Source organism: Lipomyces doorenjongii (genome assembly GCF_038497915.1).
Source record: "Lipomyces doorenjongii strain NRRL Y-27504 unplaced genomic scaffold V1508scaffold_1, whole genome shotgun sequence".
NCBI classification, from domain to species: Eukaryota; Fungi; Ascomycota; class Lipomycetes; order Lipomycetales; family Lipomycetaceae; genus Lipomyces; species Lipomyces doorenjongii.
The window spans coordinates 624,268-637,714 of NW_027118068.1; the positions used below are offsets into that span (position 1 = coordinate 624,268).

A 13,447-nucleotide genomic window follows, 5' to 3' on the forward strand; every position below is an offset into this window, starting at 1 on the left:
TGATATATGCGTATTAGGTTAGCCACAAAACCATACGCCAATGATCCACTATCTCAGTAGAAATACTTCTTTATATAATCCTCCATAAACTATATTACAAGTGAGAAAGATGCAACTCCACTAGCAACGCGTGCCCATTCAACAATAGAACCTGTCCACCGACGGAACACAGTCTACATGGGTTCCGATTTTGAAATTCCGTCAATAAGCAAACTTTCAAACGCCCTATTAAACACCGTATAACAAAACAACAAAAATGTGACATCCCCGTGACATCTCAAAGCGCTATTGCTTTTCCGTTTCACTCAACACGTCCTTGGATTCTTCTGTTGTTTGCGACTCTTCTTCGTCGTCGTGCATAGACGCCGATATCGACGACGCCAACTGTGATGCCGACTCTGAGCTCTCAGTTGCATGATCCTGTTCGTCGGTGAATTCTTGCAGCACCAGCTTAAGCGCCGTCAGTTGCTCTTGTAGCGAGACAAGAATGTTGTCTTTCTCTTGTATAATATTTTCGAGTTGCCGATTTCTATGCTCCAATTTGTTACCCTCCATCCGTGCAGACGCCACCATCTTGTTGGCTTCCTCAAACAGCGACCTCGTAAGATCTTCGACTTCCTGCTCTATGCTTCGCCGATCACTTTCCGCCTTGATCCGCGCTTTGGATTCCAGCATGAGCTTGTTCATGAGCGTTGAGGTTTCGAGCTCGACGTCTTTCCGCTCGACCAATAGCCCTTTCTCGATCATCTCTATATGCTGCTTCTGTGTCTCCTCGAGTGTCCGTATACGCGCCTGCGCCTGTTCGAGTTCATGGCGTGTGGCCGCCAACCCATCCTCCAAATCTGCCTGTCTCTCGACTGCTAAAATAAGCTTGGTTGAAAGCGCGGAGACCTCGTTCGACAGTATCTCGACCTCGTCTTGCACGCTCATTTGCATTGACGTCCCCGATGAATTAGCCATATTCGTCGCGACAGGCGCCGTGGTCGCCATCATGGACGTGGTTGTCCGAGATGTGCCAGTGTTGGTAGTCAACCGGGAAAGCAGGCTCTTGTATACGCCCCCGGTGCGTTCCGGCGAGCGGGGTAATATTGTGACAGTAATTTTGGCAACAGACGAGAACGAGGAGTTAAAAGAGTTCGTCCTTATCAGTTTACAGAAGCAGGAACCTCGAGACGGGAAATGGATGGCGTTGGTTAATGAAGGGGTCGTGGTTGTAGGGAATTGTCCAGATAGGGTTCGACCGGGGGGCGAACAAAATCACTGGCGGCAAGGGTTTGAAGTTTGTGCGGCGGTGGATTGCTGTGAGCTTTGCTACTTTCACGGAGTCGAAGTCGCTACCTGAACCGCTGCACGCGTGACTGTATACTATGGACGACTCGGAGCTTCAGGCTATTCGACAAGCGAGGATGGCAGAGCTGCAACGACAGCAGGTCCCTAGAGGTGGAGCTACTGGTGGAAGACCAGGTGGCGCAGGCGATTCAGCTGCTAGACAGTGAGTTCAAAGGCAGTAGTTCATTCTGAAGAGTAATCTAACCGTGTTTGAATGAATTCAGAGCTAGCGAAGAGGACGCCAGAGCGGAGATGGTATTTTGTGTTTTGTTGGAGCTCTTGCGACTTATTATTGCGGAGCATATATAGGCACGGAATGGTCAGCGACGTTCTAACGAATATACAGATCGCGCAAATCTTGACACCAGCAGCAAGAGAACGCTTGTCGAGAATCAGGATAGTCAAAGAGCAAAAAGCTAAGAGGTAATTATCACCATAATGCTTATGAGCGGCTTGCAGCTAACGATTTTGTCAGCGTTGAGGATCTACTGATTCAAATGGCCAGGACAGGTCAAATTCGAAGCCGAGTAGATGAGGAAGAACTCATTAGTCTTCTGGATCAGATATCAAAACAGGAAAGTAGAGAGCATGAAACCAAGATTGTGGTAAGTGGATAGTGCAGGAAATGCCTTTGAATCGGCAAGGTATCTGACAGATGTGGTTAGTATCAGACGCGGCGCTTCGGTGGCGTCGACTCCGACGACGACTTCGACATATAATTGTTCGCTCTTTTGTATATATTAGCATGGAGCGATGAGCCAATGACAGAAGTAAAATATAGTACATGTACAGACGATATACTCAATTTTCATCTCTATGACTCGGCAAGATGAGTAGACTAATCCATTACATTATTTACAGACGACTTATCCTCTTCTTTCTCAGCTCTCTCAGATCTGGTGGCTTCTCAATTCCCAACTCGTCGCGCAAGTCCTGAACGTCCTGATGCAATATTTCTTCCCAATACACATTAATCAATGGCTTAGATGATGCTCCATTTTTGATGGCCCATGGGAAGTAAATAGTTCGCAGACGTTCTCTCTGCTTCGGCTTTAATCTTAGAGGGGCTAAGACAGCGCCTATGCCGGTCATCGGGATCATTGTGTTAGCGAACTCAAACATCTTGAGCGCTATCTCGCCTTCGATGATAATTGGAAGACCCGTAATTGCATGGTAGAAATCATGGCATTCGCGATACCTCTGCATAACATAGGCACATTCCTCATCGTCAATATATCGCACCTAAAACACGCCAATGCGTTAGTTCTGGTTATGACGGTCCTGATACTCGAGATTCCTGCTCACCCGGGCGCGAGTGTCAGGGGACACGCCTTCGCGCTTTAACCACTCAGCGTACGTACGACCGATTGTATTCTCTGGGTAGTCGAGTAAACGGTCAATATGTATAGAGGACGACGTGATTCGCGGACGATCGCGTAAAATGCGTCGACCTGTTGGGTCGGAAAGCATTATATCCCGAAGTCGCTCCATCAGGAACGGCAATGCAGTAGTCTCTCCCAGCGTCGCAATCAAATCTAGAATAATTAGCATGCAAGGACTTGCTAACTAAACACATTGGCACTAACCTGCACGCGTGGGATCGAAGAAAGAGTATATTCCTGATCCGGCGGCTAGGAACAACTTCTGGAAGAGGTTGGTAGGTACATGGCTTGGATAATTCTGGGTCGGAGCGTTGTATGTATAATCCCGTTTAAGCAACCGAACCGATGGTAAGATATATGTACTTGTCAGAACTCTTGGCCGCATAATTGGTGAGCTAATTCGTAGTTAATATGTTACGTGTAGCGATCGCTGAGAAGTGTTCCTGAATCAGACCATCAAGATCATTCCTTGCCTGCCCAACAGCTCAGAAATCTTGGGAGTTGAAATCCAAACCCACGTTCCAAGCACAAACCTACATTGCCGTGAAACATTCAAAAGTCGAGCATCTTTGAATTTAATAAAGGAATTAGCAGTAGTTTCACTAATGCGGAAAATTATATACTAAGCAATAACGTATAATCTATAGCAAAGTATTCGGGCTAAATAAGCCAATATAATTATGTCAACAATCTTGTTGAATCGGCAGACAATGAGACAAGACGGATTCATCAAATTCATTAACTGATAACTACGATCGATATATAGATATGATAGACAAGGGACATACTGAGCTAGTATTATTGCATATAACTTTTTGCTGTTGCCATAATAGCAACAGACCTCAAAGGACTTGTGAGGAACAGATTCCCAATTACATTGACGACGGGGGTAATGGTTTAGGGTTATGAATGCCATGTATTCGCCGTTATCACCTGTGGTGCAGGCTGTGATCAAGTCTAGTGTCAATTTTCTTCCGGCCGTGAAAAGCCTTACTTTGCTGCGAGTCCTAAAATGACCTGATCAACAATAAATCGAGTCACGGACAAGGTCCAAAAACAAGAGTTCTTGGTCGTTCATCAGGAATAGTTTGGGTGGAAGTCGTAGACCCATGCGCTTTTTTAAGCAAAGGATTATGGGTTAGGTTCATGTCCCGCAGCAGTACTATCGATTGCTATAACCAAACTCAAATTCGGGTCGAAAGAGGACTGTAATCTAAATCCAATATTAATTAGGTTGCTCGGTAATACGGCGTATATAAGGCGAATAGATTCCGTACCAATCGATAGATCGAGGCAGGACCCTATGCTCTTCTAGTGGTCGTATTTAAGTGCCTCAGTCGGTTAACAACGTTTCCAATAAGTGATCGAACACAATGACTACAGCAGTCTATCCAATTCAGGATTCATCAACGGCCTTAAACGAAGAACACAGAGTTTCTGTGAGTGTTCTAATGTGCTCTGATTACAATCCTGACTACTAACGGCGGTGCAAGATACTCGAACTCGCATGGCTATTGAACGATCTGTCATCGACGATAGGGTCACTGGAGGATGGTCTAGAGGGATGTCTTGCATTACTTCGGTCAGATCAGCCTGGCTCGACACTGGTGCTATCGTCCAATAGGTCCGAGGCATTGAAAGGATTTGTGTTACGGGTTGGCCAGAATATTGTCAAGGCCGTGCGTATTAATCAATGTATGACGGCATCAACTAGGACATACTGATTCATTTTAGGAGATACATCTGAAATTAACAAGTTTGAACAAGGGCCAAGTGTGCACTTTTACGCTTGCTGATGGTAAGGTCATACCACTTGCTCAACTCGGTGATTGCGCGAACTTCTTGACTGTTTGCTTGCGAGTCATCAAGGAGATGGATTTTGTCGAACCTGCCCTCGTCCTTTCGGTATGCATTACTTACTTCACGATGGCTCGAAATAAACTAACCAATGATCAGCAACTGCGGAAATTGCTATCAAACATTCGTTATGCCCATATATCAATCCGCAATGTGTCTCCAGCGTTCCAATTCCCCTACACAACAATTGAGTCGAACGCATTTACTCCTGACATACCCGACGCAATTGCAATTGATCTCATCATATCAGAAGCTGGGGTAATCGCAGACGTCCGCACATTGCTACCCACAGAGCCACCCGGCGATATTGGAAATGCCAGTATTATATCATCATCTTCTAGATACCGGCAGACCAGCACGGGCGGCCTATCGCCAAATTTCCGAGGCGGCAGTACCAAATCTGTTGCGGCGATTGCTGGTGGTGGTAGTATTACGCCTAGAAACCAGCCTCCGCCGATAACGTCCCAAGCGACGTTGCCGGACCTGACGCGTACTACTACGAACGTCAGCACGACGAGCAGCATCGCGAGTACCTTCAGTACTAGGTCCACTGCCAGCACAAGTAGCTGGTTTGGAAGTATCTTGGGACGCCGGAGACAAACGGATCCGTCTAATGTTTTTCTGTACAAGGGCCAATATGTCAAGTCTCTTGAGCGAATTACTGTACAGAGCATTGATCCTGGTCTGATGGCTCTGATCTCAAAGCTCAACGGTAAGCTTGTTTGCCTTGCATTCGTGCTTATTTATGGTTGCTAATTGCCATCCAGTCTTGGAATTAAATATAGGACAGGCCTTACGAAAGTTGGAGATCGCGATGAATTGGAAATAGAATGGAATGTAGCCGGATTGGATAAATCGATAGTACTCAAGCATTCCTTTATAAGACCTCAACATCTATGATCAAAGCATGTCCAAATACCAAAATCTAGTTACAATACAAAATGCATCTATAATTCCCTGAGAATCCATTCTCTAAATAAAAAACTGCTGACAAAAACAATACCAAACATATATCAATAGTTTCATGTTAACAGCGAAATCATTTCTTCTCCGTTGACTCAGGCCCAATAACGACGCTGGCCTCACCAGTCTCTGAGCTGTAGCCGCTCGCACTAGTACTCTCATGCTGCTTCTCGTCCGACACGACCTGCCCTTCGACAGAGAGATCCTCCACCGGCGCCGTCTTCCTCTCAAGATCCGCCTGCGCTTGCAGCTTCTTCGCCTCGATTTCCCGCTCAATCCACCCTCTGAAGATCGGCACCAGGACCTGTGCGACAAGAATCTGCTCTCCTTGGTACAGTACTAGCGCGATAGACGTGTAGCCAACCGCATCGGATGAAGAACCGTATTGGGCGTTGATGAGAGGCACACCCAGCGCGACGGTCTTGGCAGCTCCGCACAACATGATGGACACAGTGTCTGGTCTAGAAAAATGATATTTCTCGGACAGTCCGGGAAATCGAGCGGCAAGGAAGCAGATGGCGGTAAACAGAAGGTAAAATCCAACGTTGAGGAAGCATACCATGATGACCGACGCGTGCGACACTGTCTCGAACGCACCACTAGCGAAAGAGTTCGAAAACGAAGACCAGATAATGAGCAAAAGACAGAATGATCCAACCTTAGCGAGCTTGAACTTTGTCAAAACCCACTTGGTTTGGTTAGGGAACACAAACTGGACGACCTGACCAACAAAAAGGGGAATGAATACACCGATACCAAGCTGCTTCATAACTCGCGCGTATAGGCTATGAAGACTTATACTGTTAGTTGGGTTACCGTAGGCGAAACCACTGTGCTTGCTAAGGAACATTTGGACCAAAGCGGGTGTAATGAAGGCGCCCATGATGTTTCCCACCGAAACTTCGATGAGAGAGAGAGACTCGTTGCCCTTTGCTTCGCGGGTCATAACGACGTTTGAGGACACGGTAGTTGGCGTGCAGCCAGTGATGATAATACCAACTAGAATCCACTGGTTTATATTTGGATTGTTTGACGCTCTAATTGCAGAAGCAAAGCCAAACGCAATTGATGGGGTGATTAAAAACGAGATGACTGCAAGACGTCAGTGGATACAGCCAAGAAAGAGAGAGTCAGCCGTCTCTTATTACCTTGGGTAACAATATGAGCCTGCCAATGGGCCGCTTGGGTAAGCAGCTTTTGCCGTGGAATATTAAGACCCGAGATCAAGAAGATAATAGCGACAGCTCCATACTGGATGGAAATATCGGCTCTAATATGACCATAGTTCATTGCCACCGTGGGGAACTTGTATGCCAAGGCAATGAAGACACCCATGCCTATAACGAACCATTCGCTGACCAAAAACCAGAAGGCCTTTAGTAAGAAATTGACTGCTTTGGGCTTGTCCTTCCTTTCAGGGGAAGTTGCCGCCACCATTCTGTAAAGTCTTTGCTGAGGTTGCCTAGCAGAGAAGTAGTCGACTCGTGAGGTGTAACTAGAGAGAGGAAACTTAATATCGACACTACAAGTGTTTATATACAGCAGCAGTGCACTATAACTTACTATCCGTGTCTGGGTCTGCAAAATATTGAAGCAGTGGAAAATCCTTTCAAGCAGAAGAAATTACTTCAAGCAGAGTGGTCTTTGCCGTCGGTTGCGACTTTGGTTGAGCGGCTGAACACTATTTTTTGCTGGTTATTGTGTGTGCGGCTAATCGGTAACTAAGTTTTGGGGTATGCAATTTGCGATAACGGGCCAGTTCATCCAATTTTTTGGGCCGGCGCCAGCCCTAATCCGGTTAGAATATCAGTCATTTGCCAGCAATAAAGATGCTTCCGATAATCTACTCGAGTTCCCCGGATAATCGCGATATATTTCGCTCCGTCTGCACGACATGTGCGTATCAGAAGGGCGATCATGAGCCTAATCTTATTAGAGAGGTTCTGCAAACGTTAATTTACGGGAAATAACCTTGCCCTGTTTAACCCGACGTTCGTTCCCGTAAATTTGATCAAGTAATTTACGCTACTTGGTTGATTTCACGTATTTAACATCATTTATTTGGCCACTTTTAAAGTAACCTTGAGCTTTAAATGGCAACGCTAACGGATAGTCTGAGCTAGCAGAACCTTCTTGTCCAGACCATCGGCCTAATTAGGCAAGTTTCTAGCGTATTTTTATGTCACGTGATAAATTACGAATAACGAATAATTATTCGAATTCGCAGTCTATTCTGCGAATATTTGTGAACTGCGAATACGAATAACGAATATTGCTGAAATCTGCGAAATACTCGTATTCGCAACAGCCCTATATGAAACACGAGACGCGACAATAATAACAATTTTTAAACATCTTGCGTCGAGCATATTTGGCATTAGTCTGAGTCTATTGCATATCCCGTAAATTCGGGCCGTATAAACGGTGCAGACACGACAGTTTACAAGACTATTGGTTGGCAATGAATGCTAGGACTAGAACTGGAAAGAATTTGATGAACCCCTGGCCTGACTTAGCCGTCACAAGAATATAATTTTTTATTGCTGTGTCTGCTTTGTTTATCATGGTTATCACGCTTAGATAATATATTTCATTCATTATTTCTGCCTCGGCTCAGCTGTGCACCCGGCACAGCGCACCCTCGATGATGGGTGGACATATATAAAAATAGCGCAGGACCTCCACCTGCTTTAGGTCATTCGAAGAGCAAATTATACCCACATTCGACAAGAAATCAATCAAATAAACCTTTTGCCAGTCCTGATTCTGCATAACGATATGCAACGATATGTTATCCAGGATTTATTTATTCATCACTATTAAACATGTCTTTCGAATCTGCTCTGTTTAAAGTGACTTCAGCACCTAACCCAAACTCTTAGGTTGCACTGTGATGGGTACGCCGCAAAAGCATGGCTGTTTTATCTTTCTGCAGGAAGATCCAAACTTAGACGTGTTACTTGCTCCTTGTCTTGCTCACTGAAATGTAATCCATAGATAAATTCAAGTTTCAAGTTTATCATAATTTAGGGCTCTGTCGGATGCGGATATCTGCCTAATTTGACCCAATCCGCCATCGCCATCCGCCATCCGCCGTTTTGTCGAAATCCGCCTTAGTCTCCGCTTCGATCGAATACACCAGGTAATGATTAACTAGCCAAATTAGGTTAGACAATTCACCTTCATCGATTAGCGCCAAAGATGCTTTATTGGGGGACCAAAATTTTCACCCGTTTTCGTTAATAAATAATAAAAATAGTCCGGTGTCAGGATTTTTTAGACAATGTACTTGCAAACACACTCGTGCCTTCGTCGACGATTGTATCTGCATTCTGCCGCCGGGTCAGCAAGAATGTGAACTGCTCGGCCAGAGCTGCATACATTTAGTATACCCTTGCATCATTCTTCCCTTATTTCTACTACTTCCGTTATTTCTGCTATTTATTCTGTTCCCCGGGAGAGAGTGTGTGTGTGCGTTTTTTCATATAGTGCGTCGTTCGTTACTTTGTGCTGTGTTTTACGATCCGTTGACAAGAGTGTCTAGTTTCATTTAATTTCATATCATTGCTTTTCTTTCAGATAGTAATTTTAGCTGTTTTAAAACCGCACAATCTTTAAGTAACTACGGCTTACCGGAGCCTGAAAATTCGGAGGAATTTAATCCATTTAAATCTCGAATACGAACCTCGAAATTCCATGGATAACTCTTTCGAACAGTGCGACATGATAAATCTTTGCAGAAATCTAAGCGTTTCGAGAATACACACTTCTCAGCTACATTAGTGAACCTTGGACCTGACCTCCACATCGATCTTTCCTAATTAGGAAATTACCCGCCTTATCCGCCATCCTCAACAGCCCATCATAATTCCATCAACCGCTGCGTGACTATTTCGAATAAGAGCTATGAGATTATCATGGATTGATGGCTCCTGTTGGATGCTGTCACGGTGATTTGCACCGTTTGCAGGATTATGATGACTTCAGGATTCCTGTCGGAGCGACCTTATTTCCTACATACTCGGGCCAGGTCACCAAGTAGCAAGTAACAAAGACACTAGGCTACATTTGGCCAAAAGCAATAATGTACGGGTGTCCACGAACAACGAAAATAAATCACAACATAAAATACATCACGGTCTTTAAAATGTTAGAATTAATAGAACTTAGTTTGGTCGAACCTTAGAATAATTGGAAATGCAATGCGTTATGCTTTGTACTCTGCAGCCATTTACTAGGGCGAAGGGCTCATTGTGAAGCCTCAGGTACAGTCAAAAATAAGGTTTAATTACAAATGTATGTGTAATAGCAAATGTAAATCGACGATTATGCAATTCGCAAAATAGCGATCTCACTTATGTATTGCAACACACTGACAATAAACGCGTCAACGCTTATAAATAACATAAAGTTACGTGTTATTCGTTATTATCCACTCTTTCCTCTGACATTAGAATGCCGGTTCGATCCAAAAGGTCTTTAGCTGATAGCTCCCAAAACCGTTGAACCCAAAATCATAACTAGCGCCTGTAAGATCCACGACTATTTCTCTTCACAAGTTTGTGTATTCGCTGCATTAGTTAGGGGATCGTCTACGAACTTTCCGCCGATCATTGTTGCCTGCGAGATCAACGACCCACAACGGTCCTGGACTTAGCGATCAGTCAGACATACACCACGGGAAGCGTTATATATTGGACAGTTCTCCGGACTTCTCTAGTCACCGATTGAGGGATCGAGCAGGACGTCAGTCACAGTGTCGACAGATATGTCTCCACAGAAAGACGAGAACGCGCTGTCGGGTTACGAAACGGCGCTAGGCTAGTTGAAGAATAATACATCGGAACGGCGACAAACAGCGACAATAAGACTTCCATCAAGTAGTTGGAGGAAAATTGGTCTCAGATAAGATCCAGAAGCGTAGACCGCGCTATGCGATTGTTATCACATCAGTAGCTAAGCTTTGTAGGTATCCGTATTTGGCATACAACAGTGCTGCCGAGATAGTTGCTGTAGTTACTGTAGAGGTTGCTCTCTCCACGAACGCCCAGTTGTTAAACTCACAGCCATGATCTTGGATAGCGCTATAGAATGTATCTCTAGTCATGGAGCAGATGCCAGTTTAGCTCGTAGTATTGACCATGAGCTCTTCCAAAAGCAAAACAAAGCTGACGGAATAATATTGTGTACTCCTTTGGGTGGCCTTTCTAAGATCATCCGTCTCCCAAAAACCATTGGCCTTAAAGTGAGTGATTTTGTTCCGGATAAAGACAGGAAAACCGCCAATATCCCGGACAGTAGTCTTTACTTTGATTCAAATTTACATGTGGATATACTCACAAGATCCATGCAGACGACCTCAGAAGAACGATATCGGGAGTTTATTTCGCCTTAATGTTTCCTGTTCCAAGTAGGGTACCCCTGTTCTCATGTCTGTCAGGGTTGGAAGTCTTGTATACTTCGTAGTGACAGGTTGTGTTATTGGATATTGCCTGAGATATGCCAGGGTGAGAGCGTATCAGAATTTTGCGTGCGAACGACAACTCATCGCGTGTCCCAAAGGCACTAACGCATCTGAGCGCCGTGTATATCTCCGAATATCTAAAACTCTGTCAACTTTAACCGCGATAAGAACCTTTAGTGATATGCGTAATAGTAATACAATCTATTGTTAAAAGTCCAAATCCACGGCGTCTGCTTCATTCAGAGGATTGACTTAGGGATATACTTGGTTCATGTTCACAAGGAGTAAATACAAAGAATAATCGAATGCTTTTTGCAAGCCTCGAAGCTGAGCTCATGTCGACAGTGGATTATCACTCGACGCCGCTTCGGATTCACGGCAAATCGGCCATGAGTTGTAGTGTCAAGCCAATTCAGAGTTCGCAGCGGAGTTAACTGGAGTGTTCCCATCTCTACGCTCCCCTATAGGGTCTACCGATTGCCGTCGGTTACCGACTCTTAGAGTACTTTTCGACCACTACGAAGTTACTAACAATTCGTTTAACAAGGCGTACTGCTTAATAGTTTGCATGAATGTCAGCGGCCTATCGTTTTGGTGACTGAACAAAACCCTAACTGCCATGCGCTGCGAAGCATGTTCGCGATAAATCCCAAAGTGATTGCGTCCGCAAGCGATGGAATGCCGGAATCTGGACGCGAGGATATAAGACGATCTAACGGGGACGGGACAAACAGGCGAAGACGGGTCAAAATGGAGCTGGCAGACAAGGTACGTACCCGCAGAATATTCAATGTGGCATGCGCAAAACGCGCACACATTCTGAATTGAGATGTACAAAGTGTCTATTTGATGTTGCCATATCGGAGTATGCAAACGAAGCCGCACTAACTAGGCAGAGAACGTGCGAGATTTATGTTCTCTTGCCACTCTTGACGGGTATGATGCATGCACAAACGAGAACACTACGCTAGCGGACACAGCGCCTTGCTAGTTAGGCTGCACACACGGCTTTAATGCTCTGCGGCCAATTCACAGTTCGGGCCAATTAATATTGAGTCGAAAGTTACTGCCCGCAGTACAATAAGCATGGCAGCCGTCATATAAAACTTTCGACTCTGGCCTTTAAACTCTGAGTGATTGCTGCTTCCACACCTCTTAATCTTTTTTACTTCGGCGGGAAAGTTCATCAACCAGATATTGCGGATACAGCACTCTTCGGTCATTGTCATTCTTGTGTCCAGACATGTGTCGACCATGGTCACATCAGGAACTCACCATCAGACCACCGATCCACGTCGTCTCATCCAGCGCCAGAAACTGGGCGAGAGACTGTCGACCCAGGAGCAGGAATTAATACAAAAGTTTCGTGAGAAAGAGCGCGTTCGACAGAAAAATCTACGACAGTATAGGAAACTCGTCTTTGGGTTTCCAAAGAAACGAGGACGGAAACCATCTGCACTCAAGTCAGACGCAGCACAGCAGGTGAACTTCAGTAGTGTCTATATACCTGGCACTGATGATTTAAATTTAATTGCAAGGTACTATCAAGGGCAAACCTATAACAGGAGTACTGTCGAATCTCCGGTGGAAATATCATTCAATGGCTACCAATGGCCACCTATGGGTAGTATCGACGGATTACTTGTCGCCGATGTTAACAATCGGCAAGTGATCTATCCCCAATCACAGTATGGACATTCTCCGCCAACCAATTCTATACTTACAATATCGAGATGCGTTCCGCTGCAAACTGCGTACATGTCTGAGCTCCATCAGCCGACCTCTGATAGCCTTTGTGCAGTATCCCAACCGCTAGATCGAGAACCGTCTGCTGCTTGTTATTCTGCCTGCGACGGATACTCAATTGCTGCATCACGCGCGCCATCCACACCCTCCTGCACATCAGCATCGTCCATACGATCAATTGGGCGCCCTCTATTATTTTCCTCATCCTCACCAGCGTCAGAAGCTACTGCCTTCTCGCCCGAGTTTGAGACCTCGCCCGATGAGGCATACTTCGGAATATATCAGCCAACTTCTGCGATTGCCGATCACGTTTCGGTCTCGTATCTGGGACCCATGCCTGACGGGAAATGGACAGTTACACCAACGTTTGACTTTGACGATTTGGGGGGACATATTGCATAGTTATAGTTGAAGGTTCAATTTTGGGTTACTGGGTGAAATGGCTCATCCATGCGTGTAAATGTAAATGAATATATTTTTATATGTATTATTTGCTATGTTTGTTACCAGAAATAACAATTATTACTAAAGCGTTCACGATCTTAGACGGAGGCAGCAAGAGGGACGAACGCAGCATTATCAGCCCAGCCTCTGGCATAGAGCCCGACCTATTATCTGAATCCGCCCGGGCGGGGGGGGGGGGGGGGGCCGCCCGCCCCCCGCGGGGCCGGCGCCCGGCGGCGGGGGGGGGGGGGGGCGCGCGGGC

General features: G+C 45.5%; 7 protein-coding genes across 7 annotated transcripts; 4 read left to right on the top strand and 3 right to left on the bottom strand.

The window, feature by feature from the left end:
- Window positions 1-34: 34 nt before the first annotated feature.
- V1508DRAFT_408068 (uncharacterized protein) lies at window positions 35-1,227 on the bottom strand. Its single transcript, XM_066938959.1, has one exon. It carries the CDS (start codon window positions 991-993, stop codon window positions 286-288), a length of 708 nt encoding a protein of 235 aa, XP_066799159.1. The 5' UTR covers window positions 994-1,227; the 3' UTR covers window positions 35-285.
- Window positions 1,205-2,307, top strand: V1508DRAFT_408070 (PDCD5-related protein). The gene is made up of 5 exons (XM_066938960.1): window positions 1,205-1,492; window positions 1,554-1,584; window positions 1,676-1,752; window positions 1,805-1,934; window positions 1,995-2,307. The coding sequence occupies exons 1-5, from the start codon at window positions 1,368-1,370 to the stop codon at window positions 2,046-2,048; spliced, it is 417 nt and encodes a 138-aa protein (XP_066799160.1). The 5' UTR covers window positions 1,205-1,367; the 3' UTR covers window positions 2,049-2,307.
- On the bottom strand, window positions 1,997-3,214 carry V1508DRAFT_13120 (ubiquinone biosynthesis protein Coq4). The gene is made up of 3 exons (XM_066935961.1): window positions 2,916-3,214; window positions 2,635-2,864; window positions 1,997-2,571 (listed from the first exon to the last, which is right to left on the bottom strand). Exons 1-3 carry the CDS (start codon window positions 3,094-3,096, stop codon window positions 2,185-2,187), a joined length of 798 nt encoding a protein of 265 aa, XP_066799161.1. The 5' UTR covers window positions 3,097-3,214; the 3' UTR covers window positions 1,997-2,184.
- Window positions 3,215-3,685: 471 nt separating this feature from the next.
- Window positions 3,686-5,521, top strand: V1508DRAFT_458954 (RAVE subunit 2/Rogdi). The gene is made up of 5 exons (XM_066942733.1): window positions 3,686-4,150; window positions 4,205-4,390; window positions 4,446-4,616; window positions 4,668-5,280; window positions 5,336-5,521. The coding sequence occupies exons 1-5, from the start codon at window positions 4,085-4,087 to the stop codon at window positions 5,395-5,397; spliced, it is 1,098 nt and encodes a 365-aa protein (XP_066799162.1). The 5' UTR covers window positions 3,686-4,084; the 3' UTR covers window positions 5,398-5,521.
- Window positions 5,428-7,186, bottom strand: V1508DRAFT_363238 (SBF-like CPA transporter family-domain-containing protein). The gene is made up of 3 exons (XM_066937262.1): window positions 7,095-7,186; window positions 6,680-7,026; window positions 5,428-6,623 (listed from the first exon to the last, which is right to left on the bottom strand). The coding sequence occupies exons 2-3, from the start codon at window positions 6,966-6,968 to the stop codon at window positions 5,608-5,610; spliced, it is 1,305 nt and encodes a 434-aa protein (XP_066799163.1). The 5' UTR covers window positions 6,969-7,026; window positions 7,095-7,186; the 3' UTR covers window positions 5,428-5,607.
- Window positions 7,187-10,399: 3,213 nt separating this feature from the next.
- Window positions 10,400-11,015, top strand: V1508DRAFT_13458 (uncharacterized protein). The gene has a single exon (XM_066935971.1). The coding sequence runs from the start codon at window positions 10,600-10,602 to the stop codon at window positions 10,924-10,926; it is 327 nt and encodes a 108-aa protein (XP_066799164.1). The 5' UTR covers window positions 10,400-10,599; the 3' UTR covers window positions 10,927-11,015.
- A 1,016-nt stretch (window positions 11,016-12,031) lies between these two features.
- Window positions 12,032-13,274, top strand: V1508DRAFT_13464 (uncharacterized protein). The gene has a single exon (XM_066935973.1). The coding sequence runs from the start codon at window positions 12,250-12,252 to the stop codon at window positions 13,141-13,143; it is 894 nt and encodes a 297-aa protein (XP_066799165.1). The 5' UTR covers window positions 12,032-12,249; the 3' UTR covers window positions 13,144-13,274.
- The last annotated feature ends 173 nt before the right edge of the window (window positions 13,275-13,447 follow it).